Source organism: Lobosporangium transversale, assembly GCF_002105155.1.
Source record: "Lobosporangium transversale strain NRRL 3116 chromosome Unknown BCR41scaffold_1, whole genome shotgun sequence".
NCBI classification, from domain to species: Eukaryota; Fungi; Mortierellomycota; class Mortierellomycetes; order Mortierellales; family Mortierellaceae; genus Lobosporangium; species Lobosporangium transversale.
Window position 1 is genome coordinate 558,803 of NW_019028979.1, and position 23,674 is coordinate 582,476.

The 23,674-nt window shown below is 42.2% G+C and overlaps 10 protein-coding genes across 10 annotated transcripts; 5 read left to right on the top strand and 5 right to left on the bottom strand.

Moving 5' to 3' along the window:
• Positions 1-988: 988 nt before the first annotated feature.
• Positions 989-1,198, top strand: BCR41DRAFT_294514 (hypothetical protein; the record flags this gene model as incomplete). The annotated part of the gene is made up of 1 exon (XM_022020401.1): positions 989-1,198. A coding segment is annotated over one exon (210 nt), but the record flags the coding sequence as incomplete, so codon positions are not given.
• Positions 1,199-1,608: 410 nt separating this feature from the next.
• On the bottom strand, positions 1,609-2,411 carry BCR41DRAFT_344014 (hypothetical protein). The gene is made up of 3 exons (XM_022022406.1): positions 2,375-2,411; positions 2,034-2,233; positions 1,609-1,928 (listed from the first exon to the last, which is right to left on the bottom strand). The coding sequence occupies exons 1-3, from the start codon at positions 2,375-2,377 to the stop codon at positions 1,793-1,795; spliced, it is 339 nt and encodes a 112-aa protein (XP_021886434.1). The 5' UTR covers positions 2,378-2,411; the 3' UTR covers positions 1,609-1,792.
• On the top strand, positions 2,364-4,184 carry BCR41DRAFT_379516 (60S ribosomal protein L5-2; the record flags this gene model as incomplete). The annotated part of the gene is made up of 3 exons (XM_022027222.1): positions 2,364-2,387; positions 3,025-3,094; positions 3,358-4,184. 3 exons carry the CDS (start codon positions 2,364-2,366, stop codon positions 4,182-4,184), a joined length of 921 nt encoding a protein of 306 aa, XP_021886435.1.
• A 116-nt stretch (positions 4,185-4,300) lies between these two features.
• BCR41DRAFT_344020 (Metalloenzyme, LuxS/M16 peptidase-like protein) lies at positions 4,301-6,773 on the bottom strand. Its single transcript, XM_022022407.1, has 4 exons — positions 6,282-6,773; positions 5,644-5,765; positions 4,652-5,528; positions 4,301-4,569 (listed from the first exon to the last, which is right to left on the bottom strand). The coding sequence occupies exons 1-4, from the start codon at positions 6,504-6,506 to the stop codon at positions 4,483-4,485; spliced, it is 1,311 nt and encodes a 436-aa protein (XP_021886436.1). The 5' UTR covers positions 6,507-6,773; the 3' UTR covers positions 4,301-4,482.
• An 889-nt stretch (positions 6,774-7,662) lies between these two features.
• On the top strand, positions 7,663-8,827 carry BCR41DRAFT_376238 (SCO1/SenC-domain-containing protein; the record flags this gene model as incomplete). The annotated part of the gene is made up of 4 exons (XM_022027031.1): positions 7,663-7,749; positions 7,906-8,002; positions 8,125-8,331; positions 8,430-8,827. The coding sequence occupies 4 exons, from the start codon at positions 7,663-7,665 to the stop codon at positions 8,825-8,827; spliced, it is 789 nt and encodes a 262-aa protein (XP_021886437.1).
• A 303-nt stretch (positions 8,828-9,130) lies between these two features.
• On the bottom strand, positions 9,131-12,236 carry BCR41DRAFT_344025 (hypothetical protein). Its single transcript, XM_022022408.1, has 2 exons — positions 9,607-12,236; positions 9,131-9,507 (listed from the first exon to the last, which is right to left on the bottom strand). The coding sequence occupies exons 1-2, from the start codon at positions 11,927-11,929 to the stop codon at positions 9,245-9,247; spliced, it is 2,586 nt and encodes an 861-aa protein (XP_021886438.1). The 5' UTR covers positions 11,930-12,236; the 3' UTR covers positions 9,131-9,244.
• Positions 12,237-12,324: 88 nt separating this feature from the next.
• BCR41DRAFT_4547 (hypothetical protein) lies at positions 12,325-12,801 on the bottom strand. The gene has a single exon (XM_022030853.1). The coding sequence runs from the start codon at positions 12,667-12,669 to the stop codon at positions 12,409-12,411; it is 261 nt and encodes an 86-aa protein (XP_021886439.1). The 5' UTR covers positions 12,670-12,801; the 3' UTR covers positions 12,325-12,408.
• Positions 12,802-17,735: 4,934 nt separating this feature from the next.
• Positions 17,736-19,182, top strand: BCR41DRAFT_344027 (hypothetical protein). The gene has a single exon (XM_022022409.1). It carries the CDS (start codon positions 18,116-18,118, stop codon positions 19,139-19,141), a length of 1,026 nt encoding a protein of 341 aa, XP_021886440.1. The 5' UTR covers positions 17,736-18,115; the 3' UTR covers positions 19,142-19,182.
• A 1,028-nt stretch (positions 19,183-20,210) lies between these two features.
• On the top strand, positions 20,211-22,233 carry BCR41DRAFT_4602 (hypothetical protein). The gene is made up of 3 exons (XM_022030860.1): positions 20,211-21,507; positions 21,597-22,088; positions 22,178-22,233. The coding sequence occupies exons 1-2, from the start codon at positions 20,287-20,289 to the stop codon at positions 22,029-22,031; spliced, it is 1,656 nt and encodes a 551-aa protein (XP_021886441.1). The 5' UTR covers positions 20,211-20,286; the 3' UTR covers positions 22,032-22,088; positions 22,178-22,233.
• A 291-nt stretch (positions 22,234-22,524) lies between these two features.
• On the bottom strand, positions 22,525-23,603 carry BCR41DRAFT_366495 (hypothetical protein; the record flags this gene model as incomplete). The annotated part of the gene is made up of 2 exons (XM_022026221.1): positions 22,525-23,520; positions 23,559-23,603. 2 exons carry the CDS (start codon positions 23,601-23,603, stop codon positions 22,525-22,527), a joined length of 1,041 nt encoding a protein of 346 aa, XP_021886442.1.
• Positions 23,604-23,674: the final 71 nt, after the last annotated feature.

Below are 23,674 nucleotides of genomic sequence, written 5' to 3' on the forward strand. Positions count from 1 at the left end.
AGATCAGACTGCGCAGCCAGAGTCGACCGCCGCTCCCACAGTAGCTCCTTCTACCCAAGCCTTTGATGTCAGTAATATTGAAAGCCTTTCACCAACTACTCAGGACGAGATTGTAAAGAATCAAGCTGCAAAGACATTGCAATTGATTGCCTTGTCTTTTAGTAACCAGGTTTCGCAAACCTCAGAGAGCGCCAGCACTGCATCAGGGTCTGCAACAGACGATGGAAAAGCAGCCTCAGCTATGGATCCTGCTTTGGTCAGTCTTGAACAAGTCCTGAGAGAGCATGCAGCCGCAAGCGCTAGAGAAGCGCCATCAGGAGTCAATGCAGCATCCTCTTCCTCTGCGAACTCAAACTCAAAGCTAGAAGACGAAACAAACGCACTTGCACAGGCTGTTCTTAAGGCTATGCAAGCTGATGCTCTCAAGTCAAGTCAAGTCAATCTGGAGACTGACTCTTCTTCTGCATCCCTGCAAAGTGGTGCTCATCAAAATGTTATTGACCAAAGCGAGCTGCACAGAGTTAAGCTCGAAACTGTACCCACGGGCGAAAGTAGCTCTGCAACCTCAACTTCCACATCAAATCCTAGTCGTGAGTTATTTTTCGAGCAGGACATGGCTACAGGCAAGACTCAAGTCAAATGGATTACAGATTCAAAAACCGAGCCAAAGGAGCATGTCAATAGTGTTCTAGAAGACGCAACTGTTATCCAGTTAGCACTCCAGACGTTGATGGCGAGCACTGGTATCACAGGACTCTCAGAACTGAATGTTGCAAGTGGCGGACTATTGGCGCCACCTGTTGGTCATTTTCCTGCGCAAGGTTCAGATTTCGGATCAAGCCAGGATCCTGCAGCCCCGGAGTCACGTACAGATACAGAAGCAACAGCACCACCTCGTAAAAAGCGTAAGACGGGGGGTTCTAGCAAGCAGAACACTGCCGCATCTATTCCAGAAGGGTCACCTTCATTCCCATGTACATTTCCAGGATGTGAGAAAGTGTTTGCAAGGCTTTATAATCTCAAATCTCATTCCAGAACTCATACGGACGAGCGACCCTTTGTATGCAGTAGCTGCAAATTAGCATTTTCACGGAACCATGATCTAAGAAGGCATGTCAAGATCCACATAGGTGATAAAGTTTTCAAGTGCGATGGCTGCGGCAAATCATTTTCTCGCCTGGATGCACTTGGTCGTCATCGAAACAACGCCAAGAATCGGCCAGGTTGTCAGACAGTGGTAGAAACCCCATCTTCATAAAATTTTCTGTATTTGCGTCAACAAAATAAAGAAAACATGTTGCCTTATCGCTTTCATAGTTGTTTCGAAACAATAATTCGCTAAAAGCTGGTTACATCATGTAAATAAGCTGGTACTATGAGATCCAGAATGATGGTAACACTGAAAAGAGGTTTGTCCTTAATTTTGGATATGAATGTATGTGAAATGTGGAGTAAAAGAAGTAGAATATTGGACATGGTTATTAAAAAGAAAAGGAATTCGTAAGCATCTCTGGAAAAAATGTACTGTATGCTCACGACACTTGTACACGAAGAAGAAAAAAAAAAAAGAGTTAATGACCAGTTAAAACATTGGTCTTTAAAATAAATGGAAGAAGAGATGAAATTTATTTTTTTGCTATTCTACAATGATAATCATAATAATAAGAGTAACAGTAATAAGTATTAAATGCTGGAAAGATCGAGTTATTCTAATGAGATAATGAATAATGAGGAAGATGAAGCGGCATGAAGACTTGTCGTTGACACGATATGAATCCTGCAATATATATATTTACTTCTTGTCCAATAGATCCTTGGCCTCGTTGATCTTTGAAGCCAAAAACGGTGAACCTCCACGATCAGGATGATTAAGCAACATGATCCGGCGATGAGCCTCCTTTAACTTTGACGAATTAAGTCCACTCTCTCTAAAAAAAAAAAGAGAAAAGAGAAAGAGTGAGTAAAAAAAAAGAAGCTAGGCGACTAAAGAATAGAAGTATTTCTCCCCAAACTTTTAATTTGACAAGACTTACTTGAGTCCAAGGATCAATGCAGCTTCACGCCTATCCATCTTTGCCTCGAACCCTCCTTTGTAATACTTCCCAGCGCCAATAGTATCAGGCCGAGGAATGGCAGCCATGATTCTAGTACCATGCAACTGCCAAGCACGCATAGCAACCTTTGTGCCATAAGCAGCACCTGCGATTCCGATACCGATAAAAAGGGGCGTGGTCTAACAAAAAAGTATAAAGAAAGAAAGAATTAGAATCAGTGAGCCTGCAAGCAAATCAGTTCAGGGTTCAATATTCATCCATTTATTCACCTCAGTTTTATTTTTCATTCTCTAAATACATGTAGTAATAATGATTCTTACCATGCTGTGTGTCGTAAATGAAGTTCGAAAAGCAAAGGAGTGGAGCGATGGAACTAAAAAAGAAAAAATAAGGTCGATATACGTCATAGAATATATTTCATCGTAAAGAAATCCGAGAAGGAAACATTTAGTGAGCATCACAATTCCAAATTTGTTTGCTCCTTCTCTTATTTTTTGCAGATAACAAAGATGGTACTTAAAAATGCTTAATATATTAAGCTGTGAGTAGATTAAAGACAGCAACTCTATCGATCCATCAAAGAACAATCAATCAATCCATCTATCCACCCTCTTGTCAATACATTCCTATTACCTAACCAGGATTTTATCATGACACCGTTAAGAAAAAAAAAAATATAATAATCTGACGATCGACCAATAGGCCAATGTCAGGACAGACTGATCGAATGAGAAAATTTAATTTTACAACAAAATCATTTCTGGATATCATCTTCATACGCGCCATTGTGAGATGAGCTTTCCTTGAAGCGTCACCAATCAGATTTGATCTCATCACCTTTACTCACATAATATTGAAAGTGCAAAGAAAACAAGAAGCGCATGTGGGCATGGATAGAGAGGAACAGAGAACCCAATTGGTCTAACTCCTTTGCTGGCTCTGCCGATGGATTTTTCCCCTCATTCTTTAGCCTTTCGTCAAGCTCGTCAAGAACAAGGCTTACTACAAGCGTTTCCAGGTCAAGTACCGCAGACGCAGAGGTAAATATAATAAAATCAAAGTGGGGGGGGGGGGTGTGTTTTTGTGCCGTGATACTTTCGTGTTGTCGTGATCCTGATGATTCCATAGTTCACCCGACGGGAACTGGGTTGGCGCCCGGCCCTTATGGGGAACAATCTATCTTTCGCTCCTATCTGATAATTCGACAAACATAAGTTATTTGACAATTTTTTTTTTCTTCACCAGTGTTCTCTTGAAAACTAACCATGTTAATGGCTTTGATCAAATAACAAACAAACGATAGAGGGCAAGACTGACTACTACGCTCGTAAGCGTTTGGTTGTCCAGGCTAAGAACAAGTACAACTCCCCCAAGTACCGCCTTGTTGTCCGCTTCACCAACGCTGACATTGTTTGCCAGGTCGTCTATGCCAAGCTTCAGGGTGACTTTGTTCTTGCCTCTGCTTATTCTCACGAGCTCCCCAAGTACGGTGTCAAGGGTGGTTTGACCAACTGGGCTGCCGCCTACTGCACTGGTCTTCTTGTTGCCCGCCGTGTCTTGACCAAGCTCGGTCTTGCTGACAAGTACGAGGGTGTCACTGAGCCCGATGGTACCATCTCGATGACCGAGGCTATTGAGGATGCTCCTCGTCCCTTCAAGTGCTTCTTGGATGTCGGTCTCAAGCGTACCTCGACTGGTTCCCGTGTCTTTGCTGCCATGAAGGGAGCCTCCGATGGTGGTATCTTCATCCCCCACGGTGAGAACCGCTTCCCTGGTTTCGATGCCGAATCCAAGGAGCTTGATGCTGATGTTCTTCGTTCGTACATCTATGGTGGTCACGTTGCTGACTACATGCGTTACCTTGAGGAGGATGACGATGAGAAGTACAAGAAGCAGTTCTCAAAGTTCATCGCTGCTGGTGTTGAGCCCGATGATCTTGAGGACATGTATGCTGATGCTCACAAGGCCATCCGTGAGGATCCCACTCACGTCCCTACCGAGAAGAAGAAGCCTGCTCCTGGCGAGAAGGTCAAGAACAACAAGAAGGAGCGCCTCAACTACAAGCAGAAGAAGAACAAGATCCAACAGAAGCTCAAGGCCTTCAATGCCAAGAACGGTATCTCTGCTTAAATGCGAATCTTATGGTAGTCTTTGTTATGAATCAATCTCTGATTTTCATTGCATTGTCAGTCCAGCTTCAAATAAAAGATTTAAAAAAAAACCTCCATCTAAATATATTCTTTTGCGTCGCAAACGAACAAATGGAAAACGGAAAATGTTTTGAATTCTGTTGTATTGCCGTTACTTGTTTGCTACTACGTGCATCAAAAGAGGGATATGGGAGAGAGAAGACAAGAAATGAAAGGTCGAGAAGTAAGATCTATGTGGCATTTATTGGTCGTACGAGGCATTGAGGGCAAAGCGTTATTTAAAAGAGAGCATCTCCATAGGGAAGCTCCGAAGTTTTTCCAAGGACGACAGTGGTGGGCTTGCTGCTCAACAGCTTGGCGGCAAACTATAATAAAAAGAACAAGATTAATAACAGTGATAAAAAGATAAAGGGCAAAGACTTCTTTGTAAGAAACCAGTCAACTTACCTTCGAGACATCACCAGCCTGAACCTTGTCAAAAGCATCCAAGGCGTCGATAGTAGTGATCTTATGGTCCTGGAAAGCTTGGGCACCAAGGATCTCGTTTGTAGAGGCACGGCTTTCGAAACGAGAGGCCGTCTCAAACTTGGCCTGAGCCAAAGCGCGCTTGAACTCTTCAGCAGTAATAGACTTGGAAGCAGCCTTCAAGGAGGAAATGGCAGCCTTGGCAGCCTCACTCACAGAGCTATGCTCAGCTTGGGCGTAGACACCAAAAAGACCAGCATCCGAGTAGCCAAAGTTGAAGGCAGAAATTTGAGCACCGTGGCCGATCTGGGAAGCAGCAGCGGCGAGAGGCGAGACACCGGCAGTTGACCACTTGACAAAGCGGTCACCACCAAGCAATGAGCGCAAGACCTGAGCGGTATAGAACTCGGAGGTACCAGCGGCAGCGCCCTGGAAGGCAATTGCAATGTGTGCAATGGAGCTGTTGTGGGGAACACGGATCTCACCACCATAGTACTTGGTGGTCTCAATGTTGGTAGCTGAACCAGAAGCGACATTGGCAAATGCAGAGGCAGCCAAGCCCTTGAGCTCTTCCTCACTGATACCGGTGGCAACGAGGGCAAGCTTGTTAGCAACAAAGTTGTCGGCAGCAAACTTCTTCAGATCAGAGGAAGTGATATCAGAGTAAGGAGCAGCAAAGATGGGGTTGCCGAGACCGTTGCGGAAAGCGGCATTATGAATAGCTTCAACAACAGCAACCTCTGGCGAACTTTCTGCAACAGAGCATTCGGCGGCAATTTCTTTGGCAACAGCATGGAGCTCATGGTCAGTGTATTTTGTCTGGGCGACCAAATCACCGAAAACCTCAACAAAATATGGGCTATTGAATCGGGAGGAATTTTTTTTTTTTTTTTTTTTTTTTTTTTAGATCTGCCATGTATTATGTCGATAAAAGCGTCAATTCTGCGATTATAGGGTCACATTAGTGTACTTACACATCCTCCTTCAAGCATTCAGCAGTAAAAGAAATATTCTCACGGCCGAGGTTGGAAGAAAGAACACCTCCGACGAGTTCAGTCTCACGAGTAATACGGAAAGCAGAGCGCTTACCAGTGTTCTATATGAGCCATTCAAATTTTTCATCGTTAGCTACCCTGTTCGACAATTAATGCCATGAACATCCCAAAAAAAAAAATCGCTCAAGTCTTGTAGTCTTGTTGAGAATAATGTGCCCATTATGGTTTAGCATCCATATTGACAAGAAAACATAGCTCGAAACAGGCAATGTCGTTTTGTATCCATTGCTCCTCGACTTCCAATGATCACATAATATCCTGTATATCGAAATTTCAAAGGCTGATAGAATGTAGTTATTACTGATACTTGATGCTGCAGCACCATCAATTAGATCCTGGATGTATATTCCGAAGCATCAATACTAAAAAAAGAAAAAGACGCGTTTCCAACGGTCTCTAATCTTAGCAATTGAGCAGTTCCTGATGCAGTTATTGTAAACGCGGCATGGTTATCGCTCGAAAACAAATAGTCGTTTTGAATATGGATATTGAAAGATGGACAATAATTGTCACAATGGCTGTAGAGGGCATTGGTGAGAACAAGGTCCAGCTAATACCTTGAAGCCAAAGTTCTTGGCAAAGTGGGCGATACCGGACTTGCCCTTGGGCTCGAAGCGGGCTCCAGCGTTGATGACCAAGGAAACGGAAGCAGTGGGTGAGCTTTCATCGAGGGCAGCAACCTTGACACCGTTACTAGTCTTGGAAATGGCGGTAGCATAACCAGCTTTGAGGAGAGTAGGGACCAAGTTGATGGTCTTGCGAGCTGAGGAAATGGACAACATTATGTTTCTAGTTTGGATTGATTATTATTATACAGAAGTTGATATGAGATAGGGGAACAACTTAGTCAAAGAGCACGCGTTGTGGAGGGAATGAAAGTTGAACACGCCACGCTCCGAATATTTGCATGGGCAATAGGCGAGTTGTGAAAAAATGACACTGCCATGGTCTCGTTAATAAAATATGAGTTTGTTCTTCTCCGTCCCGTCTTTGCTTATGAATAATTCATTTTTTTTGCGATAATAGTCTAAAACATAGCCTCCATTCACTCTTGCGATAGTGTAGGCTCGAAAAAAAAGAAAGAAAGAAAAAAAGAAAGAAACTAAAGAGAAAGCGACTCAATAACAATAATAAAAAAATAAAAAAAAAACCATGTTATGATTAATCCAATTAATCACAAGAATAATTAATGAGTCCGGAAAGGTGAGAGTGTTCTAATCCATCCGAATGACGTGAGTAAATGTGATTTTGTTGCTGCTCGAAGCGAGGATATGATTAAGAGCATTACCGTTGTGCAAAAAAAAGTAAAAGACGGAAGGGGACAATGGATGGCAAGGAGAAAGAGGAAGGAGGATAGAGAGAAATTTGATTTTCGTGATCGAGCAGATCGGAGGACCACAATCTCCGAGCAATCTTTCTCTCTCACTGTGCACGAAGGAAGTTCGGACCAAAAAAAAAATTAAAAAAGTCTACGTCAATTTCATTTAAATCCTATAATTCGCTATATCCTATAAGTACTTATTTTCGGTGCTGTTGCCTCTTTTGGTGGCAAGAAGACACGATTTCATATTCTTTCTATTCCTTCACATTAAACGATCGCTGTTTATTCTTTCCTTTCACCTTCCTTGCCCTCAATTGCATTATAACAAAAAGTCTGCCGATCCACCATGTTGAAGAATCTGATCCGATCCAACGGTATGCACTTGGTTACAGATCTCTTTTAGTCCAGTGACGAACTCCTCTTTCCTATCTCCTACAACTACTCTTTGGAACATAAACATAACAAGCAAAAAAACAAAAAAAAAATAAAATAACAGTTCGTAACGATTCATGTCCCTTTCACATATTTATTGATCATAAGCTTTCAACAGGGTTGCAACCGAAGCTCGCTCAATTGGCGTTAGGGCCGCAGGGCCTGTTAGACCAATTACAACGCGTATGCAGCTTCCCGTGAACTGCAATGTCCGATATTATAGTAACATTAAGTCAGAGGGCGCCCGGGCTCAAAGTACAAGTGCTGCAGGAGTAAGTTTATACAATAGAAATGTTGGAATTAAGACGTAAGCTAACTTTTACTTCTCTTAAGGCAGACACTATTTCATTTCTTTTTTTTTTTTTTTTTTTTTTTCATTTTCTAATGCTTACAGGCGTATATCAATCTTCATTTATCAACTTTGATAGGCATTGAACTGGAAGACTCTTGCTGTTTTTACTGCAACTGGCGCTGGCTTGCTCTATTACTTCCGTGAAGAAAAGAAGCGCGTCGAAGCTGCTCGAGGTAAGCAATAGCATCAAACAACAGGAACAAAAAAAAAAAAGGTTAGTTAAATGTTAATATGTTTGAAAGGGAGAATAAACAGGAGCTTACAATATTTTCAATTCATCCTTAAACCTCCAAAGCTAAGGAGGCACGACTTGCTAGGGAAAACACTACATACGGGAAACCAAAGATCGGTGGACCCTTCTCATTGATTGATCAGAATGGAGTCCTTACCACAAACGAAGATTTCAAGGGACGTTATATGCTCATCTACTTTGGCTTCACAAACTGCCCTGACATCTGCCCGGAGGAGCTCGATAAGATGGCAGAAGTCTTGGATACTGTCAGTATGTTGCAAAGACATAAAAAAGGTCTATCTATATCATATTCATATATAAACATCCATTCTTATTTGCTATGTTTCTTGTTTACTTAAAATGCATAGACTCTGACCCAAAGATCGGCAATGTGATTACTCCCATCTTCATCACCTGCGACCCTCAGCGTGATACAGTCTCGGAGGTAAAGAATTATGTCAAGGAATTCCATAAAGATTTGATTGGATTGACTGGATCAATGGAGGAAATCGCCAAGGTGGCAAAGGCATATCGTGTTTATTTCTCTAAGCCTCCCAAGGTAGCAGAAGGTGAAGATTATTTGGTGGATCATTCTATCTTCTTCTACTTGATGTCACCAGAGGGTGAGTTTGTGGACTGTTATGCAAAGGATCACACAGCGGAACACGTTTCTGAAAGTGTGAAGAATCATATCCAAGATTACATCAACAAAGGTGGTAAAGTCTCCAAGGAACTTGCTTCACGTCGATCGCAGTCGTCATCTTGAGCACTTTCCTTTCTTTCTTTCTTTCTTTTTTCTTTCTGTCCTTTTATCATTCCTTCATATTAGAGCAGCACGATAAACTACATACATTAAGGAATTCTATCTGATCATTCTGACATATTAAAAAAAAAAAAAAAAAAAAAAAAAAGAGGTTGTATGGTATTTGTGTCTCTTTGATTATAATTTTGTGTTCTAGAAATACAACAGGAAATGGCCTCTCAAAATTCAAATAATTGATTTTAGCATAAAACAACAATAATAGTACCAAAGGCGATAGAGAAAAACAAAAAAGCCAAAAATGAATTGCAATAAGTGAAGCAGAAAGAAAAAAAAAAATCTATGAAGGATCAAAGGACTAGGATATCAAAATGCAAGGTCTAGAATGATGTACAGTAGTTATGATGACAAGGGAGAGCTATTTCACCACATGAAGCCATCCTTGGAGTACGTCGAGTCGGAGGGTTCGAACGTCATTGACTCCTGCGACCCAAGCAAGAGCATATCCAGATCATCCTGTGAGAGAGATTGGTGATGGAGGGTAGAATCCATCTCTCCTTCGGTTGAAAAGTTTGAATCGAAATTGAATGTTGTCTGCTGTTGCTGTTGCTGTTGCTGTTGCGATTGCTGTTGATGGAGGTTCATTTCATTTCCTGTCATTGTTGGAGGAGGGAACGCTAAGAATCCTACGTGCGGAAATGGGCAATAAAAAAAATATGAGCTATAGATACAGCCACTGGTGAGAAATACGCCATTGCTTTACAAACAAAGTACAGACGTCTTACCATCCTTAACTTGATTGATATTTGAAGAATCCGTTCCATCGCCAGTGATTGTCAATGATGGGTTCATCAGTGGTTGGAAGCCAAACATATTGCTCTGTTGCTGGTCCGAGAACCCATTGGGGTTCGAGTCCGACATGATGGATTCGTCATCACCTCCTTGCATTGCAAGAAGTCCAGGAGCAGCCAAAAACTCGTTACAGAGCGCAACATCATCAGAACTCATGAATTGATCGGCCTCTTCAGCCTTGCCTGCCCCGGTTAGCATTACGTCATTTTGACGATTCTCCTGATCCACCATAAAATCAGAGTTATCCGTAGTGTAGGATTCAGGACTATAACTGCTTCTTAAGCTATTGTTTCCTGTTGGGCTGGTGTGGGTTGAAGATGATGGTACATTGGCAGATAAAGTAGAGGTACCATTAGTGGGTGTAGCTTGCTGATGGTTGTGGGCATTACTGTGATTGTTATTATTGTTGTTGCTATTGTTGTGCGAGTGAGCCAAAGTTGAATGTATTTGAACATCGGATGAAAGGTAAGAGGAACCGAGCATGGAAGACATTCCTGGGGGACCTGTAATAATTGGCGCTGAACCTGAATCACGCACACCAGATAAAGCTGTGTTTTTAGTGGGAGTATCCATGCTTGATGAGGGTGGTGCAGGGGAAACAATCGCTCCTACATCGCTATTAACATTATTAACGGCAACACTGGTATTGCTTGTAAGTCCAGGTGATGGCAAAGGGGCCGAGTAAGGAGTATAGCGATGTCCAGATGGCGATGTCGGATGCAAAGCATGAGAATGAATTGGGGGTGAGCCTATGTGCAGGTTCCCTAACGTGCGGTGAAGCGAGGGCCCTGGAGAATGGATAGGAACAGGAGTCGAGGATGGACCACCATTTGATCGGGAAAGACTTGCATTGCGATTTGCTCGAATCAACTCGATCTCAGCCTGCAAGCGCTTAATCAAATCAGCCTTCTTACCTCCACCGTGTTTACCTCGTTGTCTTAGCATTTCCTTAAGCTCCGCCACAGTGACATCTTCAAAGTTGACCCGCTCCATTGCAGCATCTAGCTGCCTCTGCTGTTCCTCTGTTCGTGCCTGAGAACTAGAGTTTCGTGGGATGATTCGATCGATTTGGATGGGTGCTGGTGAAGAAACTGAAGTGGAGAGCAAAGCCGGACTGGTCAACGGTCCCAGCTCCGAACCAGGCGTGATGTTAGGTGGTAATATAATCCGTTTTGTTTGAGAATCCAATCCAAGGTTAGGCGGTATAAGGGAACTCGACTTGGATGATGACAGTGCAGGTCGTTGTTGGTTTGTGCCTGTGGCCCCTGTAGTTGTGCCAGAGCCTGTAGAGGCAGCAGCAGCTCTGCGCTCTGCCAACGTCATAGTAGGCGTATTATCGCATGCTGGTGTGTCTGCATGCGACTCTGTGACAGTGATGGGGATAGGGCCACCACCGCTGCTGAGATTACTGTTACTAATTGTAGAGTTATCTGCAGAGACATTCTTGCTGGCCTTTTTCTTGACAGAAGGTGTCTTCGCACCTATGTTAAGATGCTGCAATGCGTTTTCTGATTTCAAATCCAGAGATGTGCGATTGCCCTTCGGAAGACTTTGACCAAAAAGCGCCTTAATGCCGCCTTGTGAGACTCGTGCGCCTGCGGTAGAGGGCCGTGGTCTGGACTTTATTTTGGAGGATCCTCCTGGGGACGCAGCTGGGCCAGGTGAGACTTGTCGGGATGAAAAGTAATCGTCGCCAGCATAGTTACCTGGAGATAAAGGAGAGTTGGCTGGCGAATGTCCAGTTGGGAACTGGCTCAATCCTGATACATATGGATGTGACATGTATGGTGGGTGATGGTGATACGTCATACTAGGCCCTGGGCTTTGTGGTAGTTGTGTTTGACTAGCTATTTCCAGCTGCATTCGAAGAAGTTGTTGCTGTTGCAATTGATAGAGTTGCTGCTGGCGAATATGTTGTTGCTGTAGCTCTTGCTGTTGTTGTTGAGTGAGTTGCTGCTGCGGTTGTTGTTGTAGTCCTACACCGTCTGTATGCAGCTCTCGCTTTTGCTGCCGCTCTGCTCGCTCCAAGAAAGAAGGATTAGGCATGCTAAAGTGGTTGCGGCTGCCCGAGCCCCAGTTTTCTTCATTACTGTTGCCGTGCAAGAGCTGTTCCATGTCTGTGTTGGCGATGTTACTCATGCCCTCTGCAGCACTGAAAGATTGCCATTCATTTGAGTTAATTCCATTAGACATTGTCTTATGTCCTGAAATAATGGACAGACCCGTGGGGGTCATGTTGACAGTTTGGTTGCTCATTCTTTCGACCAAAGCAGGGTCTGTTGGAGCAGAGGTAGAAAGCACTTGATTTACTGGCCAAAGATTGTCAACGGATTGGTCCTGTTGTTGCTGTTGCTGTTGCTGCTGTTGTTGTGCCGAGAGAATGAATTGCTGTTGCTGTTGTTGTTGCTGTTGGTACTGTGGTGTTGGAAGGTATTGTTGGTTCTGCGAAGGATAACTAATGGGATTTGTATTTGTGGCTGTAGTGCTGTTATCCTGTTGAATCTGCTCTGTGGTCAAGGCTTGTGTCAACAAGCTGTTAGTGGACAGATTTTGTGGAGAAAAGTGCATGGTTAAGAAAAGAGAAGAGAGAAATATAAAAAAATAAATATAAAAATAAAAATAACAAAAAAAAAAGGGCGTAGCTATTTCCTGTTAAGAGAGAGGATGGAGTGCTGTTGTTGCTTATAAGAAACGCTGTCGTCACGATGACTTTTTCATATCTTCTTCCTTTGGCTCTATTTTTTTCTTTTTTTTTTTTTTTTTTTTTTTTTTCTTTTTTTATGTTTATCCGTGGTCAAGGTAGAATAAAGTATGAAGATGCTGTAGGGAGACGATGATAACTGCAAAGTTGATGTCGCTGTTACGGATGTACGTGCCGCAAGTGTTTGTCTGACCAAAAAGTCGTGTTCAAATATGACAGCGGTTCGGTTACACGATATGAAGAGAAGAGAAGCTAAATTACGCTTCGACACGGAAATACATAAAACAAATATCATAGTCTGTAATTAGGTTTTCTTTCTCTTATTGACATTGCTGGTGATGGCTAACATTACTGGATTGGCATGGATCTCGATGAGACTATGACGCTGATGACGAGCACCTTAGTAGAAGAAGGAAAAAAAAAAAAAGGTGCTAAGGCAGCCTGGGGAAAAAGATACTAAAAACGACCCTGCATTGACGTTGTTTTAATTGTCTTAATTGATTCTTTGAGCTGCCTTCGATCCCAATAGACAACGCTCTCCTTTGCTTTTTTCTTCTGTAACCCCTCGTTTTTTCTCTTACATCTGTTCCCCTCTTTTCCTTCATTTCCTTCCATCTGCTCAAAACTTAGGCTCAGTTATCCTTTTTTTTTTAAGTGATCATCTAAGCGCTTTATATCAAACCAGCTGACAGTTTTCTCTGATCCCATAGTCAATAGCGAAGAAAAAAAATGGTAATAAAGATGAAAACAAGTAATCTGCAAACATTTCCTATCCTAGTCTAGATTTCTGTTAACTTACGGATTGGATCTTGATTCACAAAATATGCACAGCAAAAACAATTGCTCCGAGAATTTTTTTTGATCTGCAATACAGTCACAGCACTGTCAGGCAAGAAGTTATCCACTAGCTTATTTTTTTTGTGAGCCTGGATCTCGCAATGGCTCTTGCGCTCGATTGAGTAAAGGAAGGAAAGAGAGATGTTGTGCCTGTTACTTTGAATTGTCGATGTTGATCCAGACTGTTTTAGTAAGGATTACTGTTTGTCAATAGAAAGAAGGAATGCTTAGCATGCTTAGCTTACAAAATAAAGTGAAGAAATAATAATAACAATAATAAAAAAGTATCTTAGGATTTTTAGACTCTTTGCTTAGTATCGCTTCGTACCGTCTTTTGTTTAATAAACAATAGATTGGAAGCCAGGAAACCAACAAACTGGGTTCGAAGACTGAATGGATTGCTTGGACAGACAAAACGAGTGTGAAACAAAGACAGGTAGACAGGTGATGTGCCTGCAAATGATGTGCAATAATAAAAAATATCTATCAATCGACGATATGCAAATAAAGAGGTGGAAATTGAGGAAATAATATTAAAACGTAATGTTTCAACAATGGGTGAAAGGATGATGAAAGAAACGAAAGAGTGTAAAAAAAAAAAAAAAAATGATGGTGAATAACGAATATGAATGAAACAAAAATAAATAAAAAAAAAAAAAAAAAAAGAAAAAAGAAAAAAATAAAAAATAAAAAAAAGATCAGTGATCTCACATTTCACAGACAGACAACACACAGACATCTTGTTAATGTCACCATCTCATATTGGATCTTCAAAAAGACATCAAGGTCCAAAGTGCACAACATTACTATTCTCTTATTTCTTGGTTGTTTCTGAATGCATGCTTTGTAACAGTAGACAAATATGCACATAAACATCCAATGTATTTTTTATATACAATAATATAAGCGAGAGCCACAGACAATTTGGCACTATTTGTAGTTGAAGATTTCCATTCCTCTCCTCCTTTAGGTTCCAGTGATGGGGTCCTTAGGAGGCCGCCGTTTCAAAGCGTCCCCAGGATGGAGAGTATGTCTTACCATCGAAACTACCAATTAAACTTTATCGCGCTCATCACTTTACCTTTTAGCCATGTATCTTCTGAAAATAACTGGACAACCACAGCCAGTTCATTTGTTATTCAGATGTATCTAAGCTATACTATTTAATCGGGGGCGACTTTGGATTTCGTCTCCATAAAAGAATTATGAAAGTTACCCCACCCACCAGGCTGCAGATCGCATTCGAGATGATCAAATTCATTGTGTGGAGACTACTGTTTTTTTTAGTGTATCAATCCAAGCAGGCGGCAGCTACACAAGATTTCCATCGGAAGCTTGGTACTCTCTCCATCAACCTTCGATGTGTCTCTTTTTGATGCTGGAAAATAGTGAGGGTCTAAATATGATCACCATACACATTCACAGTTGGTTAGTACTATAACGTATAGTCAAACACCCAGCCAATCTATTTACACAGCAGAAAACAGGATATTACCCATTCATTCTTCTCTTGAGATTTTCGTCTGATGACTCTAGAAAAATGAAAGAGCGTGTTAATGGCAAGGATATTCACATTGTGCTCAAATCAAGGAATATACTGGTGTAAGAAGATGTAAACGCCAGTCAGTGGAGAGCTAGAGCATGTATGCGAAATAGGCTCAAGCAGAAAAAATAACAAATTCATCAATGTAAACAAGTCAAATAAAAAATAAAAAATAAAAAATAAAAAATAAAAAATAAAAAATAAAAAATAAAAAATAAAAAATAAAAAATAAAAAATAAAAAATAAAAAATAAAAAATAAAAAATAAAAAATAAAAAATAAAAAATAAAAAATAAAAAATAAAAAATAAAAAATAAAAAATAAAAAATAAAAAATAAAAAATAAAAAAAAAAAATAAAAAATAAAAAATAAAAAATGTATCTTTAAGCAAAAAGGCTCGCGAGAGGACAAAAAAGCAACAGTGAAAGTCGGGGCATGGGCATAGACCATGGGTCCCTATACCATCCTAGGGCCAGATCCCAAAGGGGTTTAAAAGATTTAGCAAACTTAAGAAATTCAACCAACGTTCTGAATTCTCGCCACGGGCCAAATGCTTGAGCTTTGGAACGAGATGAAAGAGGAACAATCTTTCGAATACAGACGGATCCAATGGGTGTCGGTAAGAGCTTCTCTCCTATTTTTTGACAGCAAGAGCATATGCTAAAGATGGCATACCCTCTATATCGCAGATGCAGGAGAGTTGGTTCGGTCTGATGAAGATACTGAGTTTAAGTTGATTCAACGTTTCCTGGTGCTCGATGGCGAAATTTTGATTTCCGACGATTAGAAAAGGCGTGCTAGTGCCCATCTTAGGTCCCGGGGCTCAGCCGCTAAAGCAATGTTTGAGAAAATCCTCATACAGAGGTCACAAGGGCGTAGGGGCCTTACGGTTGTCGATGGACATGGCAGGCTTTTCCAACCCGCTCCCCCAATGCCAAAGAAATATACATATCTAAGCTATCCCTGGGAGGACTTGCCATTTGCTCTGATGACAAATCTGGATCTTGTTTGATCCTCACGGCAAACCAGATGTATTTTTTATGCTCTTTCGATTTTACTGCGACATAGAAAAACAGAGAAAAATAAAGTTATTGTACAAATTTGTACAATAAACGGTTGGATAGTATATTTGTCGTCATCCTTGCATGGTCCGTGCGTGACATAGTCTGTGCAAGAGGTTCTTTAAAAAAAACTCATAAAATGAGCTAATTCCATGGTTTATTGATGATTCTTTTTTGACTAATGAATGTTTGGCAGATTAATATCGACTCAGTGGAGTTCTTGCACGCAGGCTGGCTCGTTGTAGGGCGGAGTAAACTTCACTGCTCTGAAATCAAGAATGTGGAAAATATTCAACGGACTTAAGACTTTGTATTATCCCAGTTATTATCTCTGTTTTCTTTTTCTTAGTGGTGCTTCTTGGCGCTAGGGGTTATCCTGACCCTACCGAAATGTTAAGGAAGACATCTTAATACTGTATATGTTGTTGAAGGGCACCTCAATCTCTGAGATGAATGTATTTTTGCCCAAGAGGTCATTTCATGACGTTATTACAGACTTTTTTTGACAGGAAAACGCTTATTTTAGATTAAAAATTAACCTCATGTGTTAGCAACATGTTCTCAAGTATAACCTTTCGTCTGCTAACGTCGCGGTCCATTAATCCAGAGGAGTTTAAGTGTAATACACTTCACATTGATGACCATGATAGCCGAGTGGCATACCTTATTGCGGACGAAGCTATTATGTACTCATACAAACTCAAAAAGTCTGGGCTCCGCATTCAGGTGTGCTGTGGCATAAATAGTATGATTTTGTTTATATCTCAACCCGGCGAATGCCACGATTTCAATGACGAAGTCATGCTCTTCAAGATGGCTATTGAGAAGAATATCCGTAACCTTGATTGCATTACTCTGGATGGAGGCTATGCACAATTTCTTCACGGCATCGTTGAAAAGAGCGGCTAATTAAATTGTCGAATTTCTGTTGTGCAATCTGGAAGCTGAGAGGAATAGTATTGACAGGCCAGAAAAAAAGCTCAACGAAATGATCGGAGGCTTTCATTCCGAGATAGAAAGTTGGTTTGGAGAGATGCGGAGTGCCTTCACAAAGTTTAGTCATACTGTGGTAAAGAGGATATCTGATATAAGCGCTTTCTTACTGCAATTCAAGCTATGCTGTTTACTCCTTAATATCAAACGCATGGTCGCCTTGTGGAATGTAACAGCAGAGCCGCATCAAAGCTTCTGGATGTAAGAGAGCTTCGACTATCCAGACGGCACTGATGCAAACGCTACTCAAAAACCTTTTTCTCCAAAGACACTCATAGTATTCATAGCCCTCAGGATTATTCCTAGATCTCACTATCGCTACCACCACTACTATTGCTACTGTCCAAAGTGTCGGCAACGACCATGAGTTGAGCGATGACGCATTAGACGGTAGTTGTGGTATTTGCAAATGAGCATCGCCCTGGCTCATGGAATATGAGTCCAACGTTTTCAAGAAGTTTGGGGCCTCTCTTCCAGCTTATGTTTGCGTAGTCTTCATCTATCAGGCCTTCACCGGCTGCCTTTAAAACACGCCGTGTTAAGGAATCCTTGAGAAAGTTTCAATTCCTGGCTGAGATCTTCTTCATCTACGTCAGACTACTGCTGTCTCTTCGTCTGGACTGTGTCATAGGCAAGTGGATTCAGAACAAGGCCATTGGCAATATCGTTCCTTTGAGTTTGAACCGAGTTATACCTTTGTCTTGTGCCTGTAGGGGTACCTTGTCTTGATAGCCATGAAACATGCGATCTCCTTCAATGTCACAAAGAGAGCCTGTATCTAGACCTCTTTTGCTCCCTGTACACATTCAAACACTGCAGCCTTGGAAGGATTGTCGAGAGGATGTCAGTTAGGACGTGTTCAGACAGATACACATACCGAGGGGGGACGTAAGGAAGTCTGTTTTTTTTATTTCTTGTTGATTGTCATGGCGAAGGCTTGATTTGGTAAATGTAGATGATTGGAGAAGAGCTGTAAACAATACTCGAAATCCAAAAAGTTAAAACTTGTCGCTGAGAAACTTATTGTTTCGAGTTGTTCCAAATTCATCAGCCTTTTGTTTCGTTCTCTTTCATACACCTATAAATACGTCCTGCCTCCTTCTCTTTTTCCCTCTCTCTCTCTCTCTCTCATTTTACAACGACATTGCTTTCGCGCTCTCACCCGTACTCTTACACCCTCATCCCCTCACAGATCATAACTTTTTGCTTTCTTAAAGGTAAACTATCTCTACTCTAACAACTTCAGCTTCAATCTTTAGCCGCTTAAACCAACATTGCTTGCACTGTTTTACACTATACTTTCTCTAGATGGGTATTAAAGGACTCTATTCATACCTTTCAAGGAGAGACCTGCCACCAAAGGAGATTGATGTACATGAGCTTGCTGCTGAACCCCATTCATCTTTTGAGCTGGATCTGCTTGGCACTTTCCACAGCGATATACATAATATCATCCTAAGGAGATTCAGCTGGCAGAGTTCTTTCACTGCCTGCGGCCATGCTATGGCTAGTATCATTCGAAAGATCTTTGGTCCTCTTGCCACAGTGACGATACACATTGATGGGCCTCGCTGCGAAGAAAAAACGCGTGCCTATAGGGACCGAGATGCTAAGCGTACAGCAGCGGATGCAAAACTCGATACGTTCATAGCCAACATGGAAACCAAGTCCAATGAAGGCAAATGGGAATCTCGAAGCCATATGATTGCCATTAAAAAGAATCTTCGACAGCTCTTCACATTCAGTCATAACGAGAAGAGGGAGCTCGCGGCGCCATTCGGTCGATACAATAACTTTGTGATTTGCCATTGTAGAAATGAGGCTGATGTGTGTATTGCCGCCAAATGTACACCAACCAGTATCGCTGTGTCTGGGGACTCTGACCTTCTCATCTATCCTTCTATAAAAAGAGTTCTTCGTCCAATCCCTCGTCGCCATCACATGTTTGCACTCTATGAGAAACAAGAGGTCCTGCAAGCCCTTGGGTTTTCAAGGAACAGTCAACTCCTGGTCTATGGCATTATATCCGATAACGATTACACCCCAAATATCCCAACCTTTGGTCTTGCTACAAATGCTGAGATTATCTCCGCGCTAACTGACACTGATGCCGAAAAGTTGACGGTATCATATGTTCGTGAGGTCCATGCCCGTAGCCGTCGAACTCCTGCAGAAGGCCAGTTTGACCATTCAATTAATGTTTTCTTTGGTGGGATCCAAACCCAGGCCTCGCAGCAACCAACCGCTGAAAGATTCCTTCATTACCATGATAGAATGAGGACTGCGATATCTGCTAGGTACCAGAATAAAAATAATCAACCTCAACCCAGGTAAGCTCCTTCAAATGAACATTTTCCAAAGCATATACAAAAAAAAAAAAAAAAAAGTCATCTAACCCTTGACATTGTTGTTCCTAATTAGATTCTATATCCCTAAACGCGCAAAGCCGAATCGCTATCGGCCTGTTTTCCCTACCCAGAAAAAGGAACTTTCCCCTAAGAAATATGACCTGACCAACTGCAAACAACACGACCGTCCCGTCAGCTCCAGCCGTCAAAGAAAGTCCCCCAAAAAAAAGGAAAAGGAAAAAAAAGAGGATGACAAAGAAGAGGGGGTTAAGGAGGAAAAGAAGAAAAAAAAGAAGAACAAAGGGAAGGCCAAGTATATCAGAAAGACTGATAAGACCAGGAAAGTGAAGGAGGCTACTGCCGAGGACCGACGGTTGAAGAGGGCCCACCCCACTGTTGCATTAACTCTGGGCACGTTAAAGACATGTGTAGTTGCCAAGCTGGACTCTACTTCCGATCCCAATCTCAATCCCGAGCAACTTGCTGCAACAATTCAAGGGCTCATTCAATCATTTATTAAAATGTTGAATGAGGCACGGATTCGAGCTTTCTGGGCCTGCGCCTTGTGGATCGATAACCTGCTTACCACTGGGCCATCCAATCCAGCTGATCTCCCACAACTCCTAGATGAAGTTCTTGATAGCAGGGACTTTATTTACGGCCTTGCTGCGTTGTTGTATCACGGAGTGATGAGTCCATTATCTAGGTATAGCAGGGAAGTGAAGAAAAAAGGCGAAGGGAACGTAGCCAAGCCGTCCCAGCTCAAAGCATACGAAAACTTCTATGCAAAGACAGGGCTTGGTCCTTTAAACCAGATCTATCCCGATTTGGTGATCAGCAGGTCGTCTCGGATGGTCATGGTCCCTGTTCAAGCAGCGCTAAGGTCTCACTATCGGAATGCGCAGGTAAATATAATATTATAATATTTTGAGGTTATCTTATAATATGTTTATAGAAATGTTCCTAATCATTTCTTCAATATAATGTCTAGTTTGACATAGATATTCCAGGCGATGGAAGAAGTTCCATCCAATTCTTTTTCGAGCAAAATGCAACTGCCAAAAAATATCTGGATTATTATGGTCTAACCCAACAGTTCGAGAGGAAATAGCCCAATTGTTGGAACTAAACATGAGTACCAAGGGGGCTGCAGAGGACAAGATCCTTAACCACAAGGGGATATTGTTGCAGGAGCTGTTTTCCTTGAAAGGATACAAGGACGTTGGACTACAATCTGATGATGGCCCTAGAAGGAAACTACGGACATCGTTCTTTACAAACGGCCTTACCCTAACACTTCTTGCCTATGACACATCGAAGCAAAAAAGAGGTAGAGGTTCGCAAGCTGCCCAACCTTCGGATACTCAAAGATCTCAAGCAGTCCAGGCTTCTTCAAGTGCTCAGCAGGGATCCTCGTCTTCAGGCCATGGTGCAGGTGATGGTGGTGATGATGGAGACGACGACGGAAATGAAGATGACGATATCTTGCTGGGTATCAGCGATATTGACTTGCTGGAAGTTGATGAACCATTCTTAGATGGCGGAGAGGGAGAAGAAGCAGCTAAAGAAGGTACATCGAGCACAAATCCACTGTTCCCGGTGAGTCCCAGTCCCCGGCGTGAGATCAACTGGAAGCAGAGATCCCGTCTCCTCGAGAATGTAGAAGTTAAATATGACACCCAGGCGGCATGCCCTCCCTCCGAAAGTACCATTATCATTAGGATCGATCCAGGCGAGAGGTACTCGATGACAATTGCAAAGTTGGATCCAAGGAAACCTAACGAACGTGAGATCCTTCGGATTTCTAGAGCGTACCTTTACAAACCATCCAAGAAGTTTCAAGGCGAGCTAGAGAGGCGAAAGCTTAGAAGAGGAATTACAGAGATTGAAAGCAATATTCCGTCATTCTCAAGGCCTACTTTAACACAGTATTTCGCTTATATGAGCTTGCTGCTAAATCAAGCTCCATCAAGTACTGGAGGTAGTTTCTCTGGTAGTGGGGTTGGGGCCAGTAGTAGCAGTAGAGCAGGGATCGGTAGTAGCAGTGGAGTTGAGGCCAGTAGTAGCAGTGGATCTGGGATCAGTGACGACAATAGGGAGACTATATATAGGGCGCTTGTCGATTTCTATAATGACGGGTGGTTTGTTCGGAATAGCTGGGATATTAGAAAAGCACAGAACGGATGCATTGATTATGTGATCAAGGCAATTCTGAAGCTTGCGGGCGGAAGCAATGGAAGAAGAAGAGATGCCAATACGAATGCGGTGATCTGTATTGGACTAGGATCATTCAAGACAAACCGAGGACAAGTATCGAAGCATGGGATATTGATGAAGAAGCTTGTTGAAAAGGTAAAAAAAAAAAAAAAAAAAATCCCTTGATCAATGACATTTAATTTTTGAGTCTTTTTTTTAACGAGTATTAAATCTGGCTCGAACAGGCAAAATCTCTAGACTACCCCATTGTAGGTTGTCATGAATACTACACATCTGCCAAGTGTCCACGGCCTCACTGTGACAGTATATTGGAGAATGTTCCTTTTCGATCCAAGTACTGTCGAAATTGTAAAGCATACTTTGATCGAGATGCTGTTGGTGCTGAGAACATCGCAAGGGTCTGTGAGTCGCAGATAAGAGAGCAAAAACGACCTGCAAAATATATGCCGCCGGACGGAGGAACTCAAGGCCAAGCTTCTAGCGGTAGTGGCGGCGGTGGAGGTAGTGGTGGCAGTGGTGGCAGTGGTGGTGGTAGTAGCAGACCCACAAAAAGGAAATTTTCAGATGAAGGAGGAGGAGGAGTAGAGGGATCAAGACCACCGAAAGGACCTTTGCTGGGTCCAGGAGGAGGGGGAGAGACAAGCCGGCAACAGCAGTAGGACACAATCTACTACAAACATGACTAGGTCCAGAAAGGCCTTCGTCTTAAAAAAATTGTAAGTATTGGCTTGATAGTACTTTTTTTTCTTGGTTAATTTATTTATTTATTTATTTCTGTGTTCTAATACATTTCTTTTTACAATAGATGGAATGTCTCGTTTTTTAATGGGACGGACTATAAAGCATGAACTTGCATTTGACCCTGCAGAAATAAAAGATGATTTTATTTTTTATTTTTTTTATTTTGCGTTCATTGACTTGTGCATAAGTGGAGGCGGGTAGTATATATTTATATATGTTTATACGTATTTAGATATTTAGACGTGTAAAAACCCGAGCAGAATGCAAAAAAAAAAAAAAAAAAGATTGCTGAAATAGCCTATTTGTCTATTTGTCTCCTTGCCTTTTCATCGTTTTGCTTAATACTTTCGCACACGTTCCTATCAGCATAGCTGCAGTGCTTTTCCAAGCTCGATTAAAGAAGAAAGCTCTTTACGTCTTCTTGTGCCAGACCAACTTGAAACCATCAGTCGCCTCTGGATCGACATACTTTGCCAGACCCAGAGTCTTAAAACGTTGGTCAATCAAAAGCCCTTTGCATAGCTCCGCAATGACGAGTACTTGAAGATTTGGGCAGAAGAGCAGAGCCTCAAAGAATCGACTTGTCGTCGCTCCAGGAGCCACCAAGTGCAGCTGCTCTAGTCGCTTACAGCTTTTGGCTAATGCAATCAGTGACTCTTGACGGTAAGTCATCCCGCTTTGAGCTGATCCAGCACGGGGCAAGATTAGGTTGCGCAAATAACGAAGTTTGGATAAGGTCTGGAATGATACATCCGAGATCTGGTTGGCATCCAACAGTGAGATGTATTGAAGGCGTAGGCAGTTCGAGGTCAACTCAAGGATAACCTCGTCATTGATCTTGGGTGCTGTAGTCTCAATCCACGAAACGTTCAAATGGCGCAGATTAGGACAATGCCTTGCAAACTCAATCATCTCGGCTGCTCCTAGACACTCATCCGAATCCAGAAGGACCAATTTTGTGAGAGCCTTTCCACAAGTCCGTGCCAACTGTTGGAATGTCTCCTCCGGAATGTTTTTGCAGCGCTTGAGAACCAACTCTGTCAGTGGATTTGTATCCGTAGCAAACATGTGCAATGGATGCCCATTTCCGACCGGCAAGATAGGACAGATATAATTCGTGAGTGTCAAGATGAATAACCGACGACAGGACTCTGCTAAAGCGTTCCAGGGAATGAGACCTTCTTCGTTTTCAGTCGAAATCTGGCGTCCAGTGGCAAAAACCAGTGTCAGATCGCGAAGTCGCTTGCAACAATGCTCTGACAAAGCAAGGATGACATCGGGGGTGATCCAGTTGATGACAAACTGACCATTTTGCTTATCAACGACATCATGCGAGTCAATAATCTCAATCCGTTTGACAAATTCTCCATATTCATGTGTAGATGAAAAGTCGGCATTTTCGGTCAACTGCAAAAAGACATTGAGTTCCTCGCCTGCCTTCCAACCATGAAAGGAACGTTCCTGCCAAAGGAGAGGCGACGCGATGGCATTCCAAGTCTTACAGACTAACGTGAGTGGCCTCAGATGGTGATAGAGGGTATGTGTTCGGTGATTAAGGTAG

Coding starts and splice junctions, on each gene's coding strand:
- BCR41DRAFT_344014 (XM_022022406.1), bottom strand. Junction 1,929..2,033: donor GCATTGATCCTTGGACTCAA/GTAAGTCTTGTC, acceptor TTTTTTTTTTAG/AGAGAGTGGACTTAATTCGT.
- BCR41DRAFT_344020 (XM_022022407.1), bottom strand. CDS start 6,506: ATGTTGTCCATTTCCTCAGCTCGCAAGACCATCAACTTGGTCCCTACT. Junction 5,766..6,281: donor CCAAGAACTTTGGCTTCAAG/GTATTAGCTGGA, acceptor TGGCTCATATAG/AACACTGGTAAGCGCTCTGC. Junction 4,570..4,651: donor AGGCTGGTGATGTCTCGAAG/GTAAGTTGACTG, acceptor TTTTTATTATAG/TTTGCCGCCAAGCTGTTGAG.
- BCR41DRAFT_344025 (XM_022022408.1), bottom strand. CDS start 11,929: ATGAGCAACCAAACTGTCAACATGACCCCCACGGGTCTGTCCATTATT. Junction 9,508..9,606: donor TATCAATCAAGTTAAGGATG/GTAAGACGTCTG, acceptor TTCCGCACGTAG/GATTCTTAGCGTTCCCTCCT.
- BCR41DRAFT_4547 (XM_022030853.1), bottom strand. CDS start 12,669: ATGATATTTGTTTTATGTATTTCCGTGTCGAAGCGTAATTTAGCTTCT.
- BCR41DRAFT_344027 (XM_022022409.1), top strand. CDS start 18,116: ATGGGTATTAAAGGACTCTATTCATACCTTTCAAGGAGAGACCTGCCA.
- BCR41DRAFT_4602 (XM_022030860.1), top strand. CDS start 20,287: ATGAGTACCAAGGGGGCTGCAGAGGACAAGATCCTTAACCACAAGGGG. Junction 21,508..21,596: donor TGAAGAAGCTTGTTGAAAAG/GTAAAAAAAAAA, acceptor TGGCTCGAACAG/GCAAAATCTCTAGACTACCC.